At 39.8% G+C, this 21,176-nt stretch overlaps 1 protein-coding gene across 1 annotated transcript in view; it reads right to left on the bottom strand.

Moving 5' to 3' along the window:
* LOC106961708 (ephrin type-A receptor 3-like) overlaps positions 1–21,176 on the bottom strand; it is a 116,116-nt gene that overhangs the window by 90,795 nt on the left and 4,145 nt on the right. The window contains exon 2 of the mRNA XM_015055620.1: positions 3,025–3,089. Coding sequence (XP_014911106.1) covers positions 3,025–3,089 — 65 coding nt within the window. The remainder of the gene's footprint in view (positions 1–3,024; positions 3,090–21,176) is intronic.

The raw sequence follows: 21,176 nt of genomic DNA on the forward strand, positions 1-21,176 counted from the left end.
CCACAGAAAAGCCGTACCGGACTATAAGCCACATGGGGGGAAAGTGGCGGCTTATTGTCCGAAAAATACGGTATATGACTTTTGAGTTCTACTAAGAAAAGTCTGAAAACAGTGCAAGCCCAACCTTTGGCAAACTGGACTGGCATCTTTTGAGAACAGCAAAATGCCCAAAAGTTGCTGTTTTAAATTGAATATAAATTGAATTTAAGTACTTTGACTGGGCACATTCTAAACAAATTAAGATTGGAATCAATTCCACTGTAGCTATGGCTTCTACTCTGTCCGAAATTGTCTTCCATGTCAGAATATATCTGGTTGTGAGCTTGAATCAGCAACAAGTCATGCAGTCTTTCTTCTATTATGCAGAATAACTATAAAGTTGACCTCCTACAGGTTGATGTGAGTCAAGTAATGTACAATTTTTCAAGTTGCATAATGTGTGCTGAGCTGAACAAGTCTTACAAGTCTGTACATTAAAAAAAACAAAAAAAAAACTCTGCAACTCACACTGTTTACAGACAGTTCTAGTATACGTTATCGTAATAAAAACACATTTAGTAAAAATCAATCTAAAAGTAAAATTCTTTTTCCACATGCTTGTCGTATCCCCTGCAGCATGCCTTGAAGAATACTTTAAGCAAGAAATATGGTTTCCTTTTTGCCAAGGCCTGCCAATTTAGGTGCAAAGTAAATTTACAAGACCTAATACTGTAGTTCCCTCTCATCATCTTCTTGGCTTCAAAGAGTTGGCTTATTTGTGCCAAAATTATTGTTTTAGGATAAATAATGAGGATACAAGATGGATTTCTGCAACTAGACTCATAAATTACAAACCCTGTAGCCAATACATGTCTGTTCTTGTTTTGTTGTTTTTTTTTTCCCCCAGCAGTACCAAAAGTCTAGCTTCAGTGTAGCGACTCAGGGGAGATGTTAATGGCTCATCCCTATGGGATTAAAGTGGACAAAGGCACAAAACGGCAAACGATAACAGACACAGCAATCCTTTTAGCACAGCAGAACAGACTGCAAGACAGAAGGAATGTGTGCAGATGTTCCCGTAACCTGGTTAACTATTAAAATGTTCATAAACAGTCCCTGACACACTTGAGGCCTGTTCTACAAAGTATTCTGATGTCTAAATGGTTAAATTGCAGTTTTTGGTACAGAGATGCAACAACTCAGATGGATTCTTCAGGGGGATGTTTGGGAGGAAAATAATGCTCTTGGGATAAATGAAAGATATCCTACGTTTCCCAGTCGTCTAAGCATAGCTTTAATAATTTATCTCTCAGTTTTGTCATTGTATTTGGAAATCTAATTTTGCGTTTCGTTTTATTTTGGTGTTTAGATTCGGCTCCATAGTTATCTGTGTGTTTCATCAGCCGTTTCTCTTGATTTCTTTGGTTCAACTTCAGTTACACGCTTTCCCTCACAGCTGCACCCAGTTTCTAATCAACCACCTGCTCCTTGTCCAGTAATCAACTCTCCAGTTTAAATATCCCTCAGCTGGTCAGCTCATCTTGGTGCCTCCATCGTGTCTCCTGATCCCTGTGGCCTTTGCGTGTGTTTGTAAAAAAAAAAAAAAAATGAAAAAAACACATGTATCCTCTCTGCAGTTGGGTCCTGCTTTTCATGGCAGCTTTATTTTTGTGAAATCAGGAGAAAGCTTTAAAAACTAGGTTTATCAGAATCCATCATGTAAAAATGCTTAAAGAGAAGGTAAAAAAAAGTAGATACTTTGTGACAATATATTAATAAAGTAAAACACCACAGCAGTTCTAATCAAAGTCAAGCTTGCCATGTAAGTAGCTAGGTAGATGCTGTCAGGTGAGTACTCATTAAAACTGTAACCCTGAGGGAAGAAACGTTGTGCGTCAAGCGCATGAACAGCTTGTCAAAAACTCTTTCAGAGAACTCGGACAAAAGGCCACTGAAAAAGCCTCAACCACTTCAGTTGTTAGTGTTGTAGTATTTATTTTTTTTTGTTAGTGGGAAACCTAAACATAAATGGTACTCTTCAGAATCTGTTTTAGGGAAAACAGTTCCTCACTGAAAATTGCGTTCCTAGAGAAGAAATTGACCCTAATGTTGAAAACTTGCTCAGAATTAAGTCAATTAGTTCATTTTTCAGAGTTATTTGTTCAGACGCCATCAGTCCAACGCTCACCTGAATGTAACACGTATCCCAAACTAAACTGAACCGCTCTGAACGAATGCACACACAAACATCCACAACATGACCCAACAAATGGAGTACTCCACTTAGGAGAACTTTACACACTTGATTGCTTGGGAAAACAACATTGCTTGGCTTCGCTCGCTTTAGTCGTTTCTCAGCCGCACAAGACCATGAAACTGCATGTGGCATCCTGCAATTTAACACACCGATGCTGAATGGGGAAGCGACGGATGAGAGGAAATAGAATTAATTCTGAGCCATTCAGCAAGCTACAGTGACATACAGATTTCGGGCCATCGAATGTGCCCTTATTCTTTCCCCCGCTGCGTTCTTACTCTTTTCCTCTCCTCTTCTTGTCATTTTCTGAGTCATGGTGACTGCACTCTAGGCTTCCCTGGTTCCTGTACCTGAAAAAGGCCAGTTATGCAACAATCCCCACCCTGCCACTCTTCCCCCTGCATGTTGCACTTGAGCACCAGGAATCTGTACACACACATCTTTTCTTATGTAAGAATATTGACACACTTACAGTGGTCCCTTCAACTCATCCCAAAAGTTACAGCACCGCCAGGTGTCGACGCTTCAACGTGAACGTATTTTCAGCACAGCAGAAATAATCCATAACCAACCCCCCCACCACCACTCAAATTTAGCATCAGGTGCCTAAGATCCCTTTGCTTTTTGAAATATTCCCCAGTTGAACTGCTAACGTCATATGCCTGTTTCCCAAAAAGGAGAGAACAACCTGCTTGATTTAATCAGTCATACTTTTGGTGGCAGCTCCAGCATAAAAATAGTTTGTGTGTATGTGTGTGTGTGTGCGCGCGTGTGGAGCAGATACTCACCCCTTCATTAGGGTAAGCCTCCCAGCCGAGGTCGGCCAGTGCCGACATGGAGTCTAATAAAGTAACTGCAACAACAGAAGGGAGGGGGGGGAAAAGCAAACACATTAGTTGTTAATGTCCAAGAAAAAAAACAACTAGATATTTTGTGTTTCTTTCAAACGTTATGTTAAACTAAAAACAACCACATAAATGCTCTTAAAAATGTCCTCATGAGTCATACAATGCGTAATGTGTTGCTTTGGAGCGTTTTAACACTGGCATCACAATCAGTTTGGGTTTGTAATTTTAACTTCAAAATAAAGATGTAAGGGGAAACAAATATAGTCTATGAGAAAGCATCACAAAGACAAAACACTGTTTTTCCACTTAAAAAGGTAATGTCATGTCTTAGAGCCAGAAAGGATACAAATCTTCAAAGTGTAAACAAAAAATTAATGTCACAAATTGACTTTCAATTATTTTTCAAAGCACATTAATTATTTTAAAATGCATTTTCTGAGAAAGTCTTTGGAGTTGAGCTTTTCTAAAAAAAATTACTACCATGTACTGATGATCCCTATGGATATGAAATGCTCAAATTAGTAGCTTCAAGAGGGGGAGCAACCCTATGAAGGACAACTCCACAGGAGCTAGCATCCAGATTAGTCCAGCAGTCGTTTGTGAGCATAAAGTTTAGCACTTTAAAAAAAAAGCATTAATTTGTCACAGACATTTATTACTTTTTCCTTTGTCAGCACATAATGTCTGCCAAGTGTCCTATCAAATCAACATTCACTGACTCCAAAAAATCCTTCTTCTTGCAGGTGAGATAATTAGGAGCAGGTGTGACTGCTTTCATTTTTAACGAGTCAAATGAAGGAGAGAGCAGATGACTGCCTTTTGATAATCAGTCCATCGGCTTCACTCTTAACTTCTACAAGTGTGGCATTAACTTGACGTGACTTTTAGGGCCAAAGTAGATCTTGTTACAGCTTAACTAGTTTATTATTCCATATGGTGGCTCTGGAATGACATTTCAGTGAGAAGTGAAACCTTCACACGTAAAATCTGACATGATTTTTGTGTATAAAAGTGAGGTTTTCTGCTGCATCTATTCACCCTTGCAGCAAGGAGACTCTATTCCTACCACAAGTTTCCGTTGTGTTATGTATTGATAAAGCCCTGAGCTTACCTTGTACTCCTTTTCCCCCCTCATATTTCTTGAATTTAGACAGAAAAAAATGAAACTCAAAAGCAGCAAGACCAAGGGCAAATAAAAAAAGTTTTTAAATAAAGATATATTCCTGTGAACACTGCATTTGGTATTAACCCAAATTAATTTGGCCTATTATTCAAATTGATTTTCTGAAATACTTGAGTGTACAAAAATGTTTTTCAAAGCAAAGTAAATAATTTAGCTCACGTAGAAACTTTTTAGTTAAATCCTCTGCAACTAGGCTCAAGAGACTAATGAATGAGCAGTGAATAAGGTTAAAAAAAAAACGAATCAACAAAGCACCACAAAGACCCGCAGGAGGCGCAATGAAAACCTAGACAAATTGTCGAGGAAAGTTCAAGGCCAGGACATGCGACTAGTTCTTACCCGTTTAGGTGAGGGGATTTATTCAGGACCGACTCACTCAGGTCCTAATCGGCACCTCTGACCATCAATATTTAATCAGCATCCATCTGCAGAGACCGCCGCGTCTTTTCCTTCAGCTTTTTCCTCTGTCAAACGCACCGCGTTTTCTGCCAGGTTGCATGTTCTCTATTAAAAATCTTAAGGTTAATACCTTCAGCCCCCAGATCACAGATCAAATTCGTGAGCCAAAGATTTAGCGCAGTTTAAGGTAGTAAACATTTAAAACGAAAATGTTTCGTTTTATGAGAAGCAATAATCTAAATGCATTACACTTTTGGGAATGTGACTAAGTGCTCTTAGAGAATTAGAAGTGCCTGTACTGCTGATGTATGTAACTATTTTTTTTTTTTTCCCCCGCTTTCTGTCCCTCTCTGCTTCTGGTTTTCATGCTGTTCATCAGACAGCCTTTTTTTTTTTTTTCTCCCAACCCAGCACCCCATGACAGCAGGGTGGGCTGCCATGCTGTGGAGATGTGAGCGTATGTGAATTCTGTGCGTGTGATAGTTCACCTAATCTTCCTGCCTGTGTCTACGCGCGCTCGCACATCGCAGTCAAGCAATATAATTGTACGCATTGTATAATGAAGCAGACAGAGACGTTGCCCAGCGGAGCTGAGCCGATGGATTAAATGAGAGGGATGAGACCGACAGAGGAGAGGAGAGGTGCTGTGCAGCGAAAGGTCAGAGTAGACCTCCAGCCTGCGCGTGTATTTAGAGCAGCTAGAGACTCTTTAGAGTGTTTTCCTAGAGGTCTAGGGCTTTAGAGTGCCATGGTGAAACAGGACATAATAGTGTAATCATATATGATTTTAAGAGAGCGGTGAGCTACATACTCCCCAGTATAATCATCTATCAGGGATAGAAAGGAAAGAGATTAAGGCTCGTCGGTGTGGTGTCATTATGCTGTTTTAACACTTTCACAGATTACAACGCTCTTGAAACGAAGATGTTTAAGACTACCTTTTTTTAAAAAAAAACAAAACAAAACATTTACTTCAACTGATTTACAATATATGCTAGTTTTCCTCAGTGCAGCCAAAGTGCATCTTGTTGTTCTGATGTAAAACAGGATCCGATGTATCACATTGCATTTAAAAAAGATCGTTGTAGACTAGATGTGTCGAGTCTACTTACATGAACTAGAGTCATTGTTTTGACAACTGTTTTGATAAGCGATTGAGCCTGTTTAAATCTTCCATTCATCAACTCTCCGCAGCTGTCTGGCTCTGCTGGTAAATATGTTGTTCTTTTCGACATTTGGGCTGGTTGAAACAAACTAATTTATGATTTTCTCATGTCTCCGTTCACTGCGTCGGGCTAAACGGTGCAAATCAGATGAAATACTTTACTTGCTTAGAAGGCAGCAAAGTTATTTCCAAAAGACTACTGGAAGGCAGCTACCTGGACTTTAGAGAACTGGGTTGGTTTAAATCCACAAAGTGTTTTTATACATGTCATAGTTCAGTGTAGTTTAACACCTGCTACAACAACCATTTAGTTTATAGCTTAAATCTACTGTATAGCAGTGTGTTGTGCTTCCACATACAAATGTTTATTGCTCCTACCAGAAACACTCACCTCTTTCTAAAGCGTGTTGTTAATGTATAACTTCAACATATTACAGATTTGTTTTGATGCACCAATAAGGGCAGCATCACCTTCTCAATTTTTAGACTAGTCGATATTTCGCTCTGCACCGACTTTTTACAGTTCATGTAGACGAGTTGCAATTGCGTGACAAAACGGATTTTTCCAAGAAGATTAAAAATGAGGAACTGGGTGGGGTAAATTACAAAACGGGAACTGCAAACCCTGGCAAATGCTACCGAAATATTGTGCCGCAAGTTATATGTGCACGATAACCTGGCAGTTTTGCACTCATAAAAAAAAAAAAAAACACTGACACAGCGACTCTTCGAAGTCAACTTGACCTGTTGACCTTGACTTAAAACGTGAAGACGTGCGACCCCTAGTCACCAAACTGGTTTGTGGACATAATAAACAAACCTGCGCCTTCGACCAAAGTGCAAAGCTTCCAAAGAGAGCTTAGAGCCACTTGCTAATCTAAATTGCTGCTAATGTCGTTACATATTCAAAAGCCATTTTGCAGCCCTTTGCCAAACTGCAGCCTTACATAAAGCTACACATAAACACTTTTTCTCCACTCTTCACACTTATTGTCAATAGCACTTATTAGTTGCAATCAATGTCTAGACTCATCAATAATGTATAACCTATGGTTTCCAGTCTGCTGACACAGCCAGTATGCAAATAGCCTGTGTGTGTGTCCTGTATGCATTTGCGTGTTCAAAAGATGAGAAAAAATATAAAGCCTGTATTGTGTTTAAGTTTGACAATCGTAAATCTCGCTGTCTATTGCCATGTAATCTGATTACTTCATCTTTGTTCCATGTGTTGAATAGGGAATTGGTTTAATACAAACTATAAACCTGGGCAGAAGTGGAAGCAGTGAAAATCACTAACAATAAGACCGATATCGGAATCAAACTATTTTCAGCAAAAAGACACTCAAAAATCTAATATTTTCTCTTTTTTTTAAATACTAAGCAAGTGCGACGAAGCTGCGCCGTCATCTCTGACAGGGAGGTGTGAAGAAATGAAGTCAGAGGAAGAAGAACGGTGATGCAAGAAGCTATTTATGAAAAAAAATGGGCAAATGTTTACATGAGGAGAGGCGAGACTTTGGCAAACAATAAGCCTAAATGTCTAGTTAGCTTAGGCAGCGAAAAGGTTAGCAGCATATATGCTGCTACATCATAAATCTGCAACAAAACTAATCCATGGTTCTCTTTTTAATAATCTAAAACATAATCACTCACTCCAAGACATGTTTTGTGAAATCAAATCCCCAGCTTGATTAGCAGCCAGATATGACTTATTACGCCCACGCTGCAGCTTCTTTCGAACGCTGCTGCTCTGCGATGGCATAAGAGTAAAAAAAAACGTGAGTCATGGACAAACATTACCTTCACTTTCCCAGGCTCTTACCAGAGGAACTAAACGCTCAGCTCCGTGGATATACACATGTGACCTGATTACTGCGAAGGCTGTTTGGTTACAGAGAGACAAGCTGTCTCATCGATTTTCAGCATCAAACTGTGAGGTTTACATTCTGGAAGTGAAAGATGAGGAGAAAGTGGGGGTGGGCGGTGTGAACCTTTGAATCACAAATTCCTCTACAGACGACGCTCTCAAATTCTGAAACCTCAACATCCAAGTGTCTTTTTCTTTTTTGTCTCCTCATCTCCCTCTGTGTCTATTCTTTTTCTTTCTATCTTCTCAGTGCCGTTTCCTCTCTCTGGGGTGTCTGTGTCTCCTGTGTTTTATTTTTCCTTGTTCCCTCTTTCTCTCTGCTCAACGTCTCTCGTCCCTCTCTCTCTCTCTCGTTGGACGCCGTCCACGGCTTCAGCTGGGCCGCGAGAAGCTGCAATCCACACGCCAGAAATCAAACAAAGCTGCCAACAGCCAGACTGGCACACAACAGAGCCAGGACGCTTACACACAATCAGCCACACGCACACACAAGCACACACTCACAAAACAAGACAAACACACACCTTAAGACGGTGCCAGGGCCACAAAGACAAAGACCGCTCAATGAGACCACCGCACAGCCTCGGCAGTGAGCACAATAAGTGACTACATAATGAGTTCATTAGATCTTTTCAGCTTAAATCCATGACGGTTAACGTAAAACAGGTAGATGTGGGTCACCAGGTGGCTCGGCGGGAGAGTTGATATCGGTTCGATTCCCATCTCTGGACCATTTCCTGCCCTTCTTTCTGTCCAGCTACTAATTAATAAAGGGTGCCACAAAAACATTTTAAAAAATTTAAAAGTGTAAGAGTTTAAAGAAGTTCCACTATGTTCATTATGCAAAGTTTTTTTTTTTTTTTGTCTTTCTTTGATTGAGTTTCTCCTTCTTTAATAAAACTTTGGGGGTTTTTTTTTCTTCAAGAAAATGCTAATCAGAGCTCCGAGTAATCAAGGTCCTGCAGTGAAAATCTTCTGCAAACAGAAAAATTTAAAAGGAAATGTAAACGAGTTGCTGATCATTCATTTTGAGATAAACTTCAACACAGTAGTGGGTGTTTTGCAAATAGCATGAGTGTAATTATTTCCATTAGTATAGAGCCTGATGTTCATATTTATGCTTTTTTTTTTTTTTCAAGTAAGAAACAGCAAAACTTGTGGATTTCACTTCCACAGAGTCTCATGTTTGTAAGAAACACAAAAGTTGTGCTTTGGTAATAATTTGACATGCACCTGTTCAATTTCTATTTAAAGAAATTCACTGCAAATGAACACAATCCAAGACAACAAGGCTGTTAACATCAAACATTTTTCTTGCCACGTTTTGCTTCTTCTATAATTTTCATTATTCACTGAATGTCATTGCTATTTCCATGTTATTAAAGAATCTAGATTTCCTCTAACAAACGTCGATTCCCATATATAATATTTTATGACCTAAACTTAACGAAAGCAGTAGATTTTTTTGTTGTCAAAATGGGGAAGCTAGTGATATTAAAAGCTTGAAACATGCCATGTTTGTTGGTGCCAGATGGACTGGTATTGTTTGTGGCGTGTATATATCCACAGACAGACACACACGCACTGAAAGTCTAATTATGCAGTCACTGGAACTAACACCATGATTGGCAATAATAACACCAATTAATGTCAACCTGCGGAGCAATCTCCAGGAAATCTATATCGACAAACAAATCCCTTACTCAACTGTAGTTCAATGATTTGAAATCCTGATCTGATATCGGGTAATAAAACACTTCAAAATCACCATGGCCTTTGTCTGCTTCCATGGAATTTAGCTACTTTATAGTTTTGTTTTGTTTTGATCTTATTTGCACCATTTCTGCCACACAATTCCACATCTCTATCAGCACCTAAACTCTGCTGAGTAACTGTACCAGTAGACAGATACACTTTTAATGTCTCCGAATATTCCCACGACACACACGCAGACCTTTCCCCCTTCCTCCTCTCCAGTGAGCGTGCAGTTCAGCAGGCGCTAGTGTTGTCAGGGCAACAAATGAGCGGATGGAGAGCAGGATGAAGGAGTGGGAGGACTTGAGCTCTGAACTTTAGGAATAAATGGGCATCCTACCAAGACAGCTACACTTGCTGTCTTTTCATCAGACTGCTCTCCACTCATCCACAAACCACCAGAGGCTCTCAATCAGTCCTTGAGCTCTTTCACTGTGCACACTCTCATCTTTTCTTCATCTACTCTTATTGAAGCCGGGCACTGCAGCATATCCCTCCAATCTCAAGATGACTTTTACTATATGTGATGTTTTTGTCAAAATAAACAATTTTTTTCCCCCTCCGCCCTTTGACAAAGAAATGAACATTTTCGAGTAAGTTTTATAAAATCTCAGCATGCTGGAAATGTGTTACAGTAAAATAACATGCAGAGAAAGCAGCTGCAAATAGATATTTGCCAGTCAGAATCTTTACTATTCCATAGTCTTCATCAAGCATTTTAAGTCCCATTTTTGAAAAGATGAATTCAAGACATTTGTTCTCTTCATATTTCATTAAGTGAATTTTTATATATCCAGAATTTTTTTATTGGAATTATGACTGGCTTTTTAAGTATGTGGGAAGTTTTCTTTTTTTGCAATAATGATACTCATTTCATTTCCAAACCGCTTCTTTTGCAAGAAAACAGAATCCAGATTGATTTCAGAGAAAAGAAAAAAAAATAACTTTGAGCCTTTTGCAAACTAATTCTATGTATGAATAATTTAATTGGCAAAAATTAAAGTCTAATCCTGCTTCTGCTTTGATTCACCACATTTTTCATAGCTTTCCCACTATCTATTCTCTGTGATTTTTGTAAAACTCTATAAAGAAAAAAAGTTGAATTCATTTCAATTTGGCCTGGACTAAATTAGGAAAATTAAAATCAATTATTATAAGAATCGTGCAGGGAAATATTACATCTATTTACTTAACTGTTAGACGGGTGCAGATTACTGAGCATGAAAGCTGATTCTGCTGAGGAAAATTCAATTAGGTTTAACCTTGCATGCATAAATGATGGTTTCTGAATTATAGCTGGCTGACTTACAACATCAGAGCAGAAGATAAAAGCTCTGTTTAGATAGAATATTACCTTTTTTTTTTTTCCCTACCTGCAAACATCTGGTTCAACAATCGGCTCCTGTTTTCAGATAAATTACTTCACAGCAGATGGTAGATTACATCAGAAGACTGAATAAAAAGCAATTTCTTTCAGGTATATAAAATCTAAAAAAAAAATGCATTCATGTCTCTGACAACTGCTTATGTGTGTAAATCATTGACTGTTATTAATGGGGCAAAAAAACAAAACAAATGGATGCAAACAGAAAGACATTAGATGTGAGAATATTTCAACTACATATAAAGCGAAATGAATGGGACATATTATATGCATTAAAACAGTGCTAGCCAGCTAACAGGTAAAAATAGCACCAGTCAAGCTGTGTCATTTGCAATAGTCTGCAGAGAATCATTCAGCACTTTCAGAAAGGCATTTCTGAATCAGGAGTTTATGTTCCCTAATATTCTGAGTTGTAAGGTCATGGAAACCACCAAACCAATACCGCTTTAAAGTAAACACAATCATCACAATGTATATGCCTATAAGATCAATAATCAGGAGGGCAGTACAGTGACAGTATACACTGCATTGGTATAACATAATGAACATAATTATTATGACTGTGTCCCAATTTCCATTTTATAAACAAAAGATTCTGAAGGATAGATTTAGCATAGTGTCTCAGCACAGGGTTAATCAGCACATTTACAGTTTTCCCAGCTGCACATACAACAATACACCCTGATTTTAGAGAATTGCAAAATCTAGACACATTCCTTTTTTGTAGTGTGCCTGACTTTAAATGACAGACAGTACACCAACATAGTTCACAAGCAAGAGTTTAGTGGAGGACTTGACTGACTGAAAATGTAATTATCTGGGGCACATTAAACATCCTTACTTTCAAAGAATGGTACTTTTACAGACAACTCTCATCAAATTACAAAAGAGCATCACCAGGAAAATGTACCGCTGCCCGCCCCCCCAAAAAAAAGAAAAGAAAAGAAAAAAAGAAAACTTCTTGGGAACACGAAATAGAACTTTGGGCATTTAACTCAGTTCCAAACATTACAGATTCTAATCTGACCAAACATCTGTGGAACGCCCCGGGCCAAACCACATCCACAAAGAACTCCCTCATCCACCCACCCTGTTTATATGCTCCTGTCTTTGCCCAAATCACATTTGTTTTAACATCATGAAGTGACGTTAAAGTACTCCAGACAGCTGGCTTGAAGGATGTAAAGGGTACAGTAGAATTAACAGGGATGTGGCCGTCTACATTTTTTGCCAACCTTCACTTTATTCATTTCAGATCTGCAAAAGTAAAAACTCTGGAATATTTCTCACATGAAAAGCTTGCACCATTGGAGCTCCACTGCAGCAGAAGGCGTATTAGCCTGTGGTGCTGACAGCGCTAGCAGGGACTGAAAGGAGGATATTCTTACAGACAATCACAGGAGCACTGCACTAGTTTGTCGCTTGAAGAGGCTCCGGAGTATGTGGGGAGGCCGGGAGGTGGGAGGGATTGGGTCTTCAGTTCGCCTGTGCATGCTTGTTGAATGCTTACAATGTTGAACTCTGACACCCAGTCAGATCCAGACACTTGTTTTTTTGTTTTTTTTTTCCTTAATAAGCTTCTTCCCTCGGTACGTCCACGACTCATCAAGCGCACAAAACAAAGCACACGAGGATTCAGAAACAAGATGCTGTACAAACCAGACGCTGTGGAACGCTCTGCTCAGCTGAATTAAACAGCTATTGAGAGCCGAGAGCAAGAGAATAAGAGGTGGCGTAGGTAATTCAGAGCTAATGGTTTAGGAATGCCTCTAATGTCGTTTACTTCAAATGTGCATTTTTTTTTTCTTTTCTGCTCTTCTTGACCTTTTTTGTTCTCTGTCTCGAGACATTCCGTCTGACAGAGCATACACGCTCACACTCGCGCGCACACAGGCACAGAGAGCTGTCACACAGTGGTTGGTCACAGGAGGGTAAATTGGCCTGGAGTCTCAGGAGTTGGCTGCAGCGTTAGAGGCAAAGAAGAAATCACATGACACATAAAAGTGTGCTTGGGCCGGCTTCTGTTGTGGATGCTCACATCAGTTCAAAAATGATGAGACCCTGTGACCTGCACCTCATCTCAAAGGTAGCAATTATAGAAAAGCATGCAAATATAAGAGGTAACATTTATACTTTTAAGAGGTGTCGATCAAAGGTTTGTGGGTAATTAGGAATTTCTGGTTTCTGGTTTCCAGAAATAATTTTAGCAGATTTCGATTTTGCTTTAAGAACTTCATTAAACAACATTCAAAATAATGTTTTCTACTCTTTCTGAATAGCTAATGAATATGATATCATTTATTTAATGAATTAATTTATTTATTTATCACGAGCAGAAGCGACTTCTCACCACCTGCGTGTGAAGGAGCAGCCATGAAAAAACGGGAGACAAAAATAATTTGGACCTTTAAATTTAAACCGTGTTGTTCTTTATAGTAAAGATTAGCATGCAATAAATGTCTCCATAATATTAACTGGCAGGGCAGGTGAGAGGTTTTATTGCGAAACTCCAGTTTACTTAATACATTAATCATGGATGGGCATTTTGAACCAACCAGTCGATTGTTCCATCAACCAACTATTTTGTGGAGATACAGTATTTTCTCATGCAGAGCATGCATGTGTAACACAATAAATAGAAATAAAATACTAAATACATGTAAATAATTAAATGCTTGCTAAAGTTCTGACTAACGTGAGTTGATTATATGGTGTTTGATAAAACTGTTAATAAATTAAATGCAAATAAATGAAGTTTTCAGATCACAAAACCATTTTCGATTGTAATTAAATGATAAAATCTAAACCTAAAACCTAAATCCGAAGCTGAAGCCTACGCCATCATTCACAGGCGCAGCACAAAACAAGCCTGCAGAACAAACATGAGAATAACAGAAGGATGGGAAAGAAGGAAGTAAACATTTGATTCAAGCTAAAATGTTCAGGGCTAGGTGGAGAGGGAGCAAGGGGGGGAAAAGAGAGAGAGGAGGACAAGCTTGACAGTGGTCAAGGCCCACTGATCAGTGATTGGAGTAGCAGTTAAGGGCTTGTTCAGAGAGAGGCGGAAGGGGTCAGTACACGTGCTGATGGTGAAGAGGTGGGAACCCACTTACACCCAAACCTCAGCACAGCCATCAGACACCAGAAAATGACAGAAGGGTTTCTCTGACATTAATGAACTCCACATCCTACAGGAATCATTCAACCTTACGAACTGTCAAGACATACACGAGCCCCCTTACTGTGAGAACTGAAGTGGTACTTTAAGTTGAAGCTAAAACGATTCACTATTTAATTCAATGAAATAGCTTTTTTTTTTTTTTACATGAAAAGGTCCTTCTGACCAAGTGTGTTCCAACAACAGCAAACATTTCACGCAGAAAATGATTGAATAAGAACACAGATTTGAAGTAAAGACAGTCTGAAACATTGGCTGGAAAAAACACATTACGACTGGCACTGTAGTCACTACCTGTTAATTATTATACGAGTTATCGTCTCTCTGAAAAGATCATGACAGCATCATTTAGGTTTGCGTCAAAATGAACCAAAAGTTTTTGGAACAGTGTCCTTTGGCCAGATTACCAAAGTGGAGATGCTTGGCCACAACGCACATCTCCACACAAAGCCAAAACCAAGCATGTGCGGCATATCAGCACAAACAGCTCATAACAGCTGTGCAGCATGGTGAGGTAGGAGTGATGATGTGGGCTAGATTGTGAGTCATGGAAAGGAACAAAAACATAACCGTAAATCTACAATGACATGAATGAAAAGCAAAAAAAAAAAAGCCAACTGGGGTCGGCCCAGATCTCAGCCTATTGAAAAGCTGAGGTTGGGACTTTATGATAGCTATGCATAAACAAACACCCACAAACCTCAAGGATTTAAATAAAGCAATTCTGTAATGAGATGTGGGTAAAATGCCCACCACAACACTGTAAGAAACTGACGAAGTTAAATGGAAAACAACACCATCAAGATGAAGGCGGTTACGGACTAATGAGTCACTGGGTGCACTTTTCTTATGACTGTAGTCACAGCCATGGGAACTTTCTATTCCTATGTTTGTAAGATAGTCGCTAAATTCTAAATGTTCACTTACTCACTACATCACATTTCATGCTTTTAATAAGGTGGCCAAAAGAGATTTACTTTACAGGTTAAGAAACAAAGGTTTAGTACACGTTTCCTCTTAATCTGGAAAAATTAATCTATCTCAGAGAAGTGACGAAAAAAACAGCTTATATATGGTAAATGACCAGACAAATCGAAATCCTGAGCCGTTCACTTTTTGAGCTCCATTCTGAACGACCCAAATGGCTCTGAATAGTAGCTAAGGCCTGCATAAACATGGAGAATACATTTAAAAGCTTGTTTGTCGTTTGCAACGAAACATGAACCGGTCAAGTTGGTTGCTATATTCCAGTTCCTGAAAGGAAATCTGGTACTACCCCCTTCATTAGCATTAAAACACAGTTCAACTGCTACTCTGCCGCCTCAATCGGTCCTAATGAGCGTGACTTGTTGCATCTTTACAATATACGTTTTATGGGGAGTGTTTTATGTGCCGAACCAAATTCGGTCCCGTTATTTCACAGCAACAACGAGTTTGAACACCATAAACCGCACATAAAACCACAAGGAGCTATTTGATGTGTTAATTCAATGAGTTGATTATGTTTTGTGCTTTGTTGTCTGGATTAAAGAATATATTTGATGGTAATGTCATATAAAGCATTACCAGGAAATGTTTACCAAGTATGCCGCTACGGATGCTTACGCATCCTCGCATTCAAACCACCGCGGTGAAAAAAAAAAACTTGTGCCCAGCACGACAACACGGAGGCTCAGTATGGAAGCTGAGCTGTTTATTTTATCTTGGGCTACCTGTCAGTCTTTGTTCTTCTTGTCCTTCTCTCGTTTGATTTGTGTCCCCTCAGCTCCACACTGTACCGCCCAGAAGCGCGCACACACACACGCACGCATGCACACACACGCTCCCAAACGCACAATGAATCCATGATGAGGCGAAGCCCTCGTGGCAGAATCATTTTCTGTCACCGGCTCATATTTATAACCCCATCTATCAGTCAGCCCCCGGACTATGTGACACTGTTCTCTGACCACCTAACTGCCCCCCAGCCATACATTAAAACAGGATGAGTGGGTGTAGTTATGCATGTGTGCCTTGATTCTGCGGTTTGTGGCGGTTTGTGCTGTTTTTTTGATTTTTATCTTCTTCCCGTCTTGTTTTCATTTACTTGTCTTGTCTGTGTTTTGTTTTTCATTAGTTTTGGTTTCTACGGTTCTTTGTTTGTGTCCTTGCTTGACTTCCAGAGCCTCCAGTTGGTCTAACTCTCTGCTTCCTGCACACCAGGATTCGGTTTACGTGCTAGCAAGCTTCCCATGGTTACTGTGTCCTTTAGATTCTTGTCCGTCTGTGTGTTGGTCCTTTAAATGTCAGACTCACTTTTGTTTCTGCGTTGTTCCGCTTTGGTCTCGTGTTAACCTACACTCGTCGGTGCATTCAGTTTTGTCTCAGGTAATAAAATTTATCCGTTGCACATCCTCCGTTCTCATGAATACGAGGTGGTGCTTGGGTCTCATAAAGTCGCCATGCCGACTTTATGTGTGTCCTATGAACAGACATCCATCTGGATGTGTTTTTGGGCTTGTGCAGAGAAGCAAAGTGGTTTCAATAGTTGCCTAGGATCAGTTGAGCAATGAGAAACTCAAGAGTAACATCAATAGCTGATCAGCTGAAGCACTACCCAAACTATTGCCAGGTCATGCAAAAACAACACTCTTCAGTATGGACACTATTGCCAAGTAGGGAACACTCAGAGCTAGTGGATTTCAGTTTAAGTGAGATGTTTAAAATAAATTAAGAGATGAAAAATGCACCAGGGTGCAAGAAGCTAGTTAAAAGAAAACTGTAGGTCAAAGCATCTGCAGCTCATTTAGGTTCAGAGAAAGCAAGAGAGATTGAGAATCGTACTGGAAAACTTTGAGGAAGCATTTAGACTTCCAACAACTATTTCTCAAGAAAGCAATTTCCATAAAAGTATGGCTTTTTTTTTCCATCACAGGGGCAACATAGAGAGCAAGCATACACTTATTCTTGGGAAAACTTAGAGAGGCCAAAGAGAAACTAAAAGTATCCAAAGAGAGAGAATATGCATGCAAGGGGAGAACATGCAAACTTCATGCAGAAATGTTTCAGGCTTGAATTTATCCCAAGATGCTGTTGATTGAAGGCAACAGTGTTAGCAACAACAGGACTGTGCACTCTTCTTCACCTTCTCGTTAGCGTGAAATGGTGATGACCAATTATACAAATAAGTGGCGATGTTATCTTGCAACTTCTAGACACTATAAATATAGCCAATAGCTATTTTCCTTACTAATGGTATAGAAAAATTGTAAGAGTTAAGAAAAGTGTATCTACATTATCAGAAACTGGCTACAATGTTGATTGGTGTATCTCTAAGTACACCAATTAGCCTCATTACAGAAGCTGCACCATGTGTCAGCTCTGCCCAACTGCTCATCCAAAGTCACAATAAATGTAGCAAGGCAACCAAACAGAATGAAAGCAACTAGAAGGTAAGAAATGGAGGGCACAAGGGAGGGCTGAAAACAGAAAACAAAGAAGAGCAGTTATAAAAAAAAGGGATTAGCGAGAAATTGGAGCAGAAGTTATATAAAAAAAAGAGAGGATGCTCATGCTTGCTGCTCCAGTCTGCTGCTCTCTGATGAGAGGGGAGATCTATATCCTGTTTGGTCCAAGGTCATGGCTGTTACATGGGAGCAGAGCCATCTCTCGGCCTCACTCACACGAACGCACACACGCGCACTGAGGTATGGCTCTGCCGATAACTACAAGCAACCGTTATAGATTGAAGCAATTAAAGCAGATGAGACCTTTGACCCAACATTATACCTAAGTCAGGAACTTGTGTGAATCGCAGCAGGGGTGTGTACGTGTGTGTGTGTGTGACTAAACTCGAGGGGAGGCTTAACATAAAGCATGCTTGCCTTTGCACTAAAACTGCTCACCCTCATGTTGACCCTGAGAGGCAATAAAGCAATTTCCCTGCACACCCTGAGGCCAGTTCAATGGAAAGCTGTATTTTGCCAAATTGCGACTAACATTTTTTTTAAGTGTTGTGCCGTTTTTCTCCACCCTCCTTTTCTTTAATTCAGTTTCATGTTTGCACATCCAAAATAAGCAGTTAAATTATTCATTTGCTTTTAATTAGTGTACAGTCATCAGTGCTCAGTTGCACGAGAGGAAATCAAACTCCTTCTTAGAGTCTAGGGCTTAGTAGTTAAATGAAGCAAAAAAAAGAACATGATTCTGCACAAAAGCAACAAAACTGCCAGAGAATAACACGCTATAGGCTGAAGTAAAGAGGACCCAGAGATGAGGACACTCCTAGAAAAAAAAAGGAAGACCTGTGAGCATCCTCTCTCCAATTACATCAGTAAGCCCTCAGGGTCCGGATGGAGGGTGTCTAGGGCTCCCTCTGCTGGTGCGCCACAGGGTCATCATGTCCTCTTCTTTTTAACATTCATAACTAAGACCTTCTGTAAATCACTCCCTCTCTCAGTATCTGAAATGATCCCTTCCCGTGAGCCGTGGTACCTACAGAGGAACAATTCTGTCGCAACAAATCCACCTTCAGCTTTAAACGTCCTTGTAAATGTCAACAGTTTTGGACCAGATCAATGTCTGGTACTAAAGGAAGCTTTTAAAACCCCTACAGTTTTCTGATAGAGCTCCTGCTATCAACTCAGTCAGAGAGAGTATGTTTTTCTTTCTCATTTCTTATAACCCTATTTTGCCAGTAGAGGAGCTCAAAAGGAGGATTCGCTGGAATACAACGAACACTGAGAGGAATGAGTGTGAAACATACACACACACAGAGAGAGAGAGGTAAAAGGTATAAAGGTGTGGCCACAGCAATAACTGGGAGGCCAGACAGTGAAGCCAAAATGTGCTTTATTGAATTATTCTCCCACTGGACCAAATGATTGCTCGCTTCACTAGCACTTCTGCAAACACAAGACGAGCTATGGGATTTAAGGTGCAATTTAGCTCATGAGCTGATCAAATACACCACAAACAGATAAACACTGATATATATATATATATATATATATATATATATATATATACGCACACTCTCCAGCTTGCATCATTTGATAAACGTTTCAAAAATGTGAAGCAACTTCAACCTATCAGCGACCTCAAAATGTGTCATTCTGAAACATGAACCGCACACAGACCAAATCAGGAGCTGGGTTTCACACTGTATGATACTCCTGGGCAAAAACACTAACGTCAAATTGCATCAACATAAAACTTTTAACAGAAAATGTATGGCTCTAACTAACTCTTCATTTAAAACAGAAAAGCAGAAGTGCAGACTTAAGCTGATATATTTATTATTAGTCATATCAAGGTTATCTATAATATTTATTTAACATTATTTTGATACTGATACATCGCCTTTTAAAAAAAAAGTAATTCAAAGTGTGGTATTGTGTGAAATCAACTCTTTTTTTTTTTTTAGCTTCATGTATTATATTATTCTCTCATCAAAAGCATACCTGGCATGTTCCTTTGATTCAATCAGGGATGTTTGAGAAACCATTGAATCTCCCGTGGCAACCACTCAGGAGTGCCTAAACGTTTGCTCACCCAAAGCGCCGCCTGTTTCCACGCAGCTCCTCCTTGGAGCCTCTGCCTCACAGATCACCCCCCCTTCTCCCCCCCGCCTCCCTCACTGTGCCCCTCCAGACAAGTGGCAGCAGCAGCAATTAGCAAACCACCAGGTGGAACTGCGCATCTGCTGAACTCAGCATAGAACTACTTCTCAGTCCGACGCTCCTAGTAACGGGTGTGAATGGCATAATGAGAAGCACTGCTGTGAAGACGTGCTGAAGGCAGAATGTCGGAAAAAGCAGAAGTTTCTTAAAGAGGCGGAGGCCACTTTTAACGCATCACATTTCTAAGTTGTATTTGACATACGCAGCATTTTTATAACCTTAAGTAATACAGTTACTTGACTGTGTTACACAATGGCACTACGTGGATGGAAAATACATAATACTGCCCCTTACATAAAAATCCACTCCTCTAGTTCTTAAGTGCTTGATGTGCAGAAACCTAATACCTTTTGGCCATTCTGGTCTCCACAGAATAACACCAAACCCTATGAACCTCAATTAGCTTGTTAATTAGTTGGGCTACCTGCTCCAGCAGCCAGCCAGCTGCCCACTGCCTAACAAACATGATGCTGATAACTTGGCAACTAGACCTGCACAATGTATTGAATTCCAGTCATCACTGAAATATCAGGGTGTGCAAATGATCTCCAAGGCATGATACCATGATGCTTGTGTGCAGTTTTTGTAAAGATGTTATATGCATTTATGCTCCGTATATCGTTAATATATCTGTCCAGAAGAATGAACTTCTTTGTATCACTTGTAGTTTTGCTAAAGGAAAAGCCTCCTCCACGCCATGATGCTGCCACCACCTTGGACCCATTCTCCATTACCCTGCACTCCATTAGACCTGAGAAAACTATAACCATTTAAACCTTTGGACAGAAAAAAACAAAACACGGGCAATTCTGAAACTGAATTTTCAAACCCTGTCACCTTTAATAAGCCCACGCCTACACAGACCAAAACACATGGCTTAATGCTGTTATCTAAATCAACAGGAGTTTCCTTTGGCTTCCAGTTGGTTTCATCATACATGCTCGTCTCAATTAATATTTCAGCAGTGTTTTAGAGTCTCCTTCACGTGTTGTATCATCCTCCTCCTCCTCCTCCTCGCCTTCCTCCTCCTCCGTACCTTCACATCCTCCTGAGTCCGGGCTGTGACATATGTTCAGCACAACGTATGTACAAACATCTTATACAGTTAACTCAGGCAGAGACAGGAGGTCCCATTACACCTTCCGCTGTGCAACGTGAGTCACTTGACTGTGACATCTATCTGTGAGCGAGCCTGGAGTTTATGTTTTCTGTGTGGTTGGGAAAAGAAAGTATCACAGGGATGGAGCGCTTTGTTGAGCAATCAGATCAAGAGTAACTGGAGATTTCAGAGAATATCAAATGAAAAGATTCACAGAGTGACAAGTCACAGCTGTATCATCTGCAGTCAGACTGTCTCTTCCAGTTTCCATCAAGTCACCCAGAAAAAAAAAAGGAAAAAAAAAAAGAAAGCAGCTTCACTGACAGACTTGGGTCACGTTTTTTTTTTTTTTTTTTTTTTTTGGGGGGAGTTGGAAATATTGAAACTGAAAAAAAGTAGGAT

Source organism: Poecilia latipinna, unplaced genomic scaffold (assembly GCF_001443285.1).
Source record: "Poecilia latipinna isolate Pla-1442-1.1 unplaced genomic scaffold, P_latipinna-1.0 Scaffold1326, whole genome shotgun sequence".
NCBI lineage: Eukaryota > Metazoa > Chordata > Actinopteri > Cyprinodontiformes > Poeciliidae > Poecilia > Poecilia latipinna.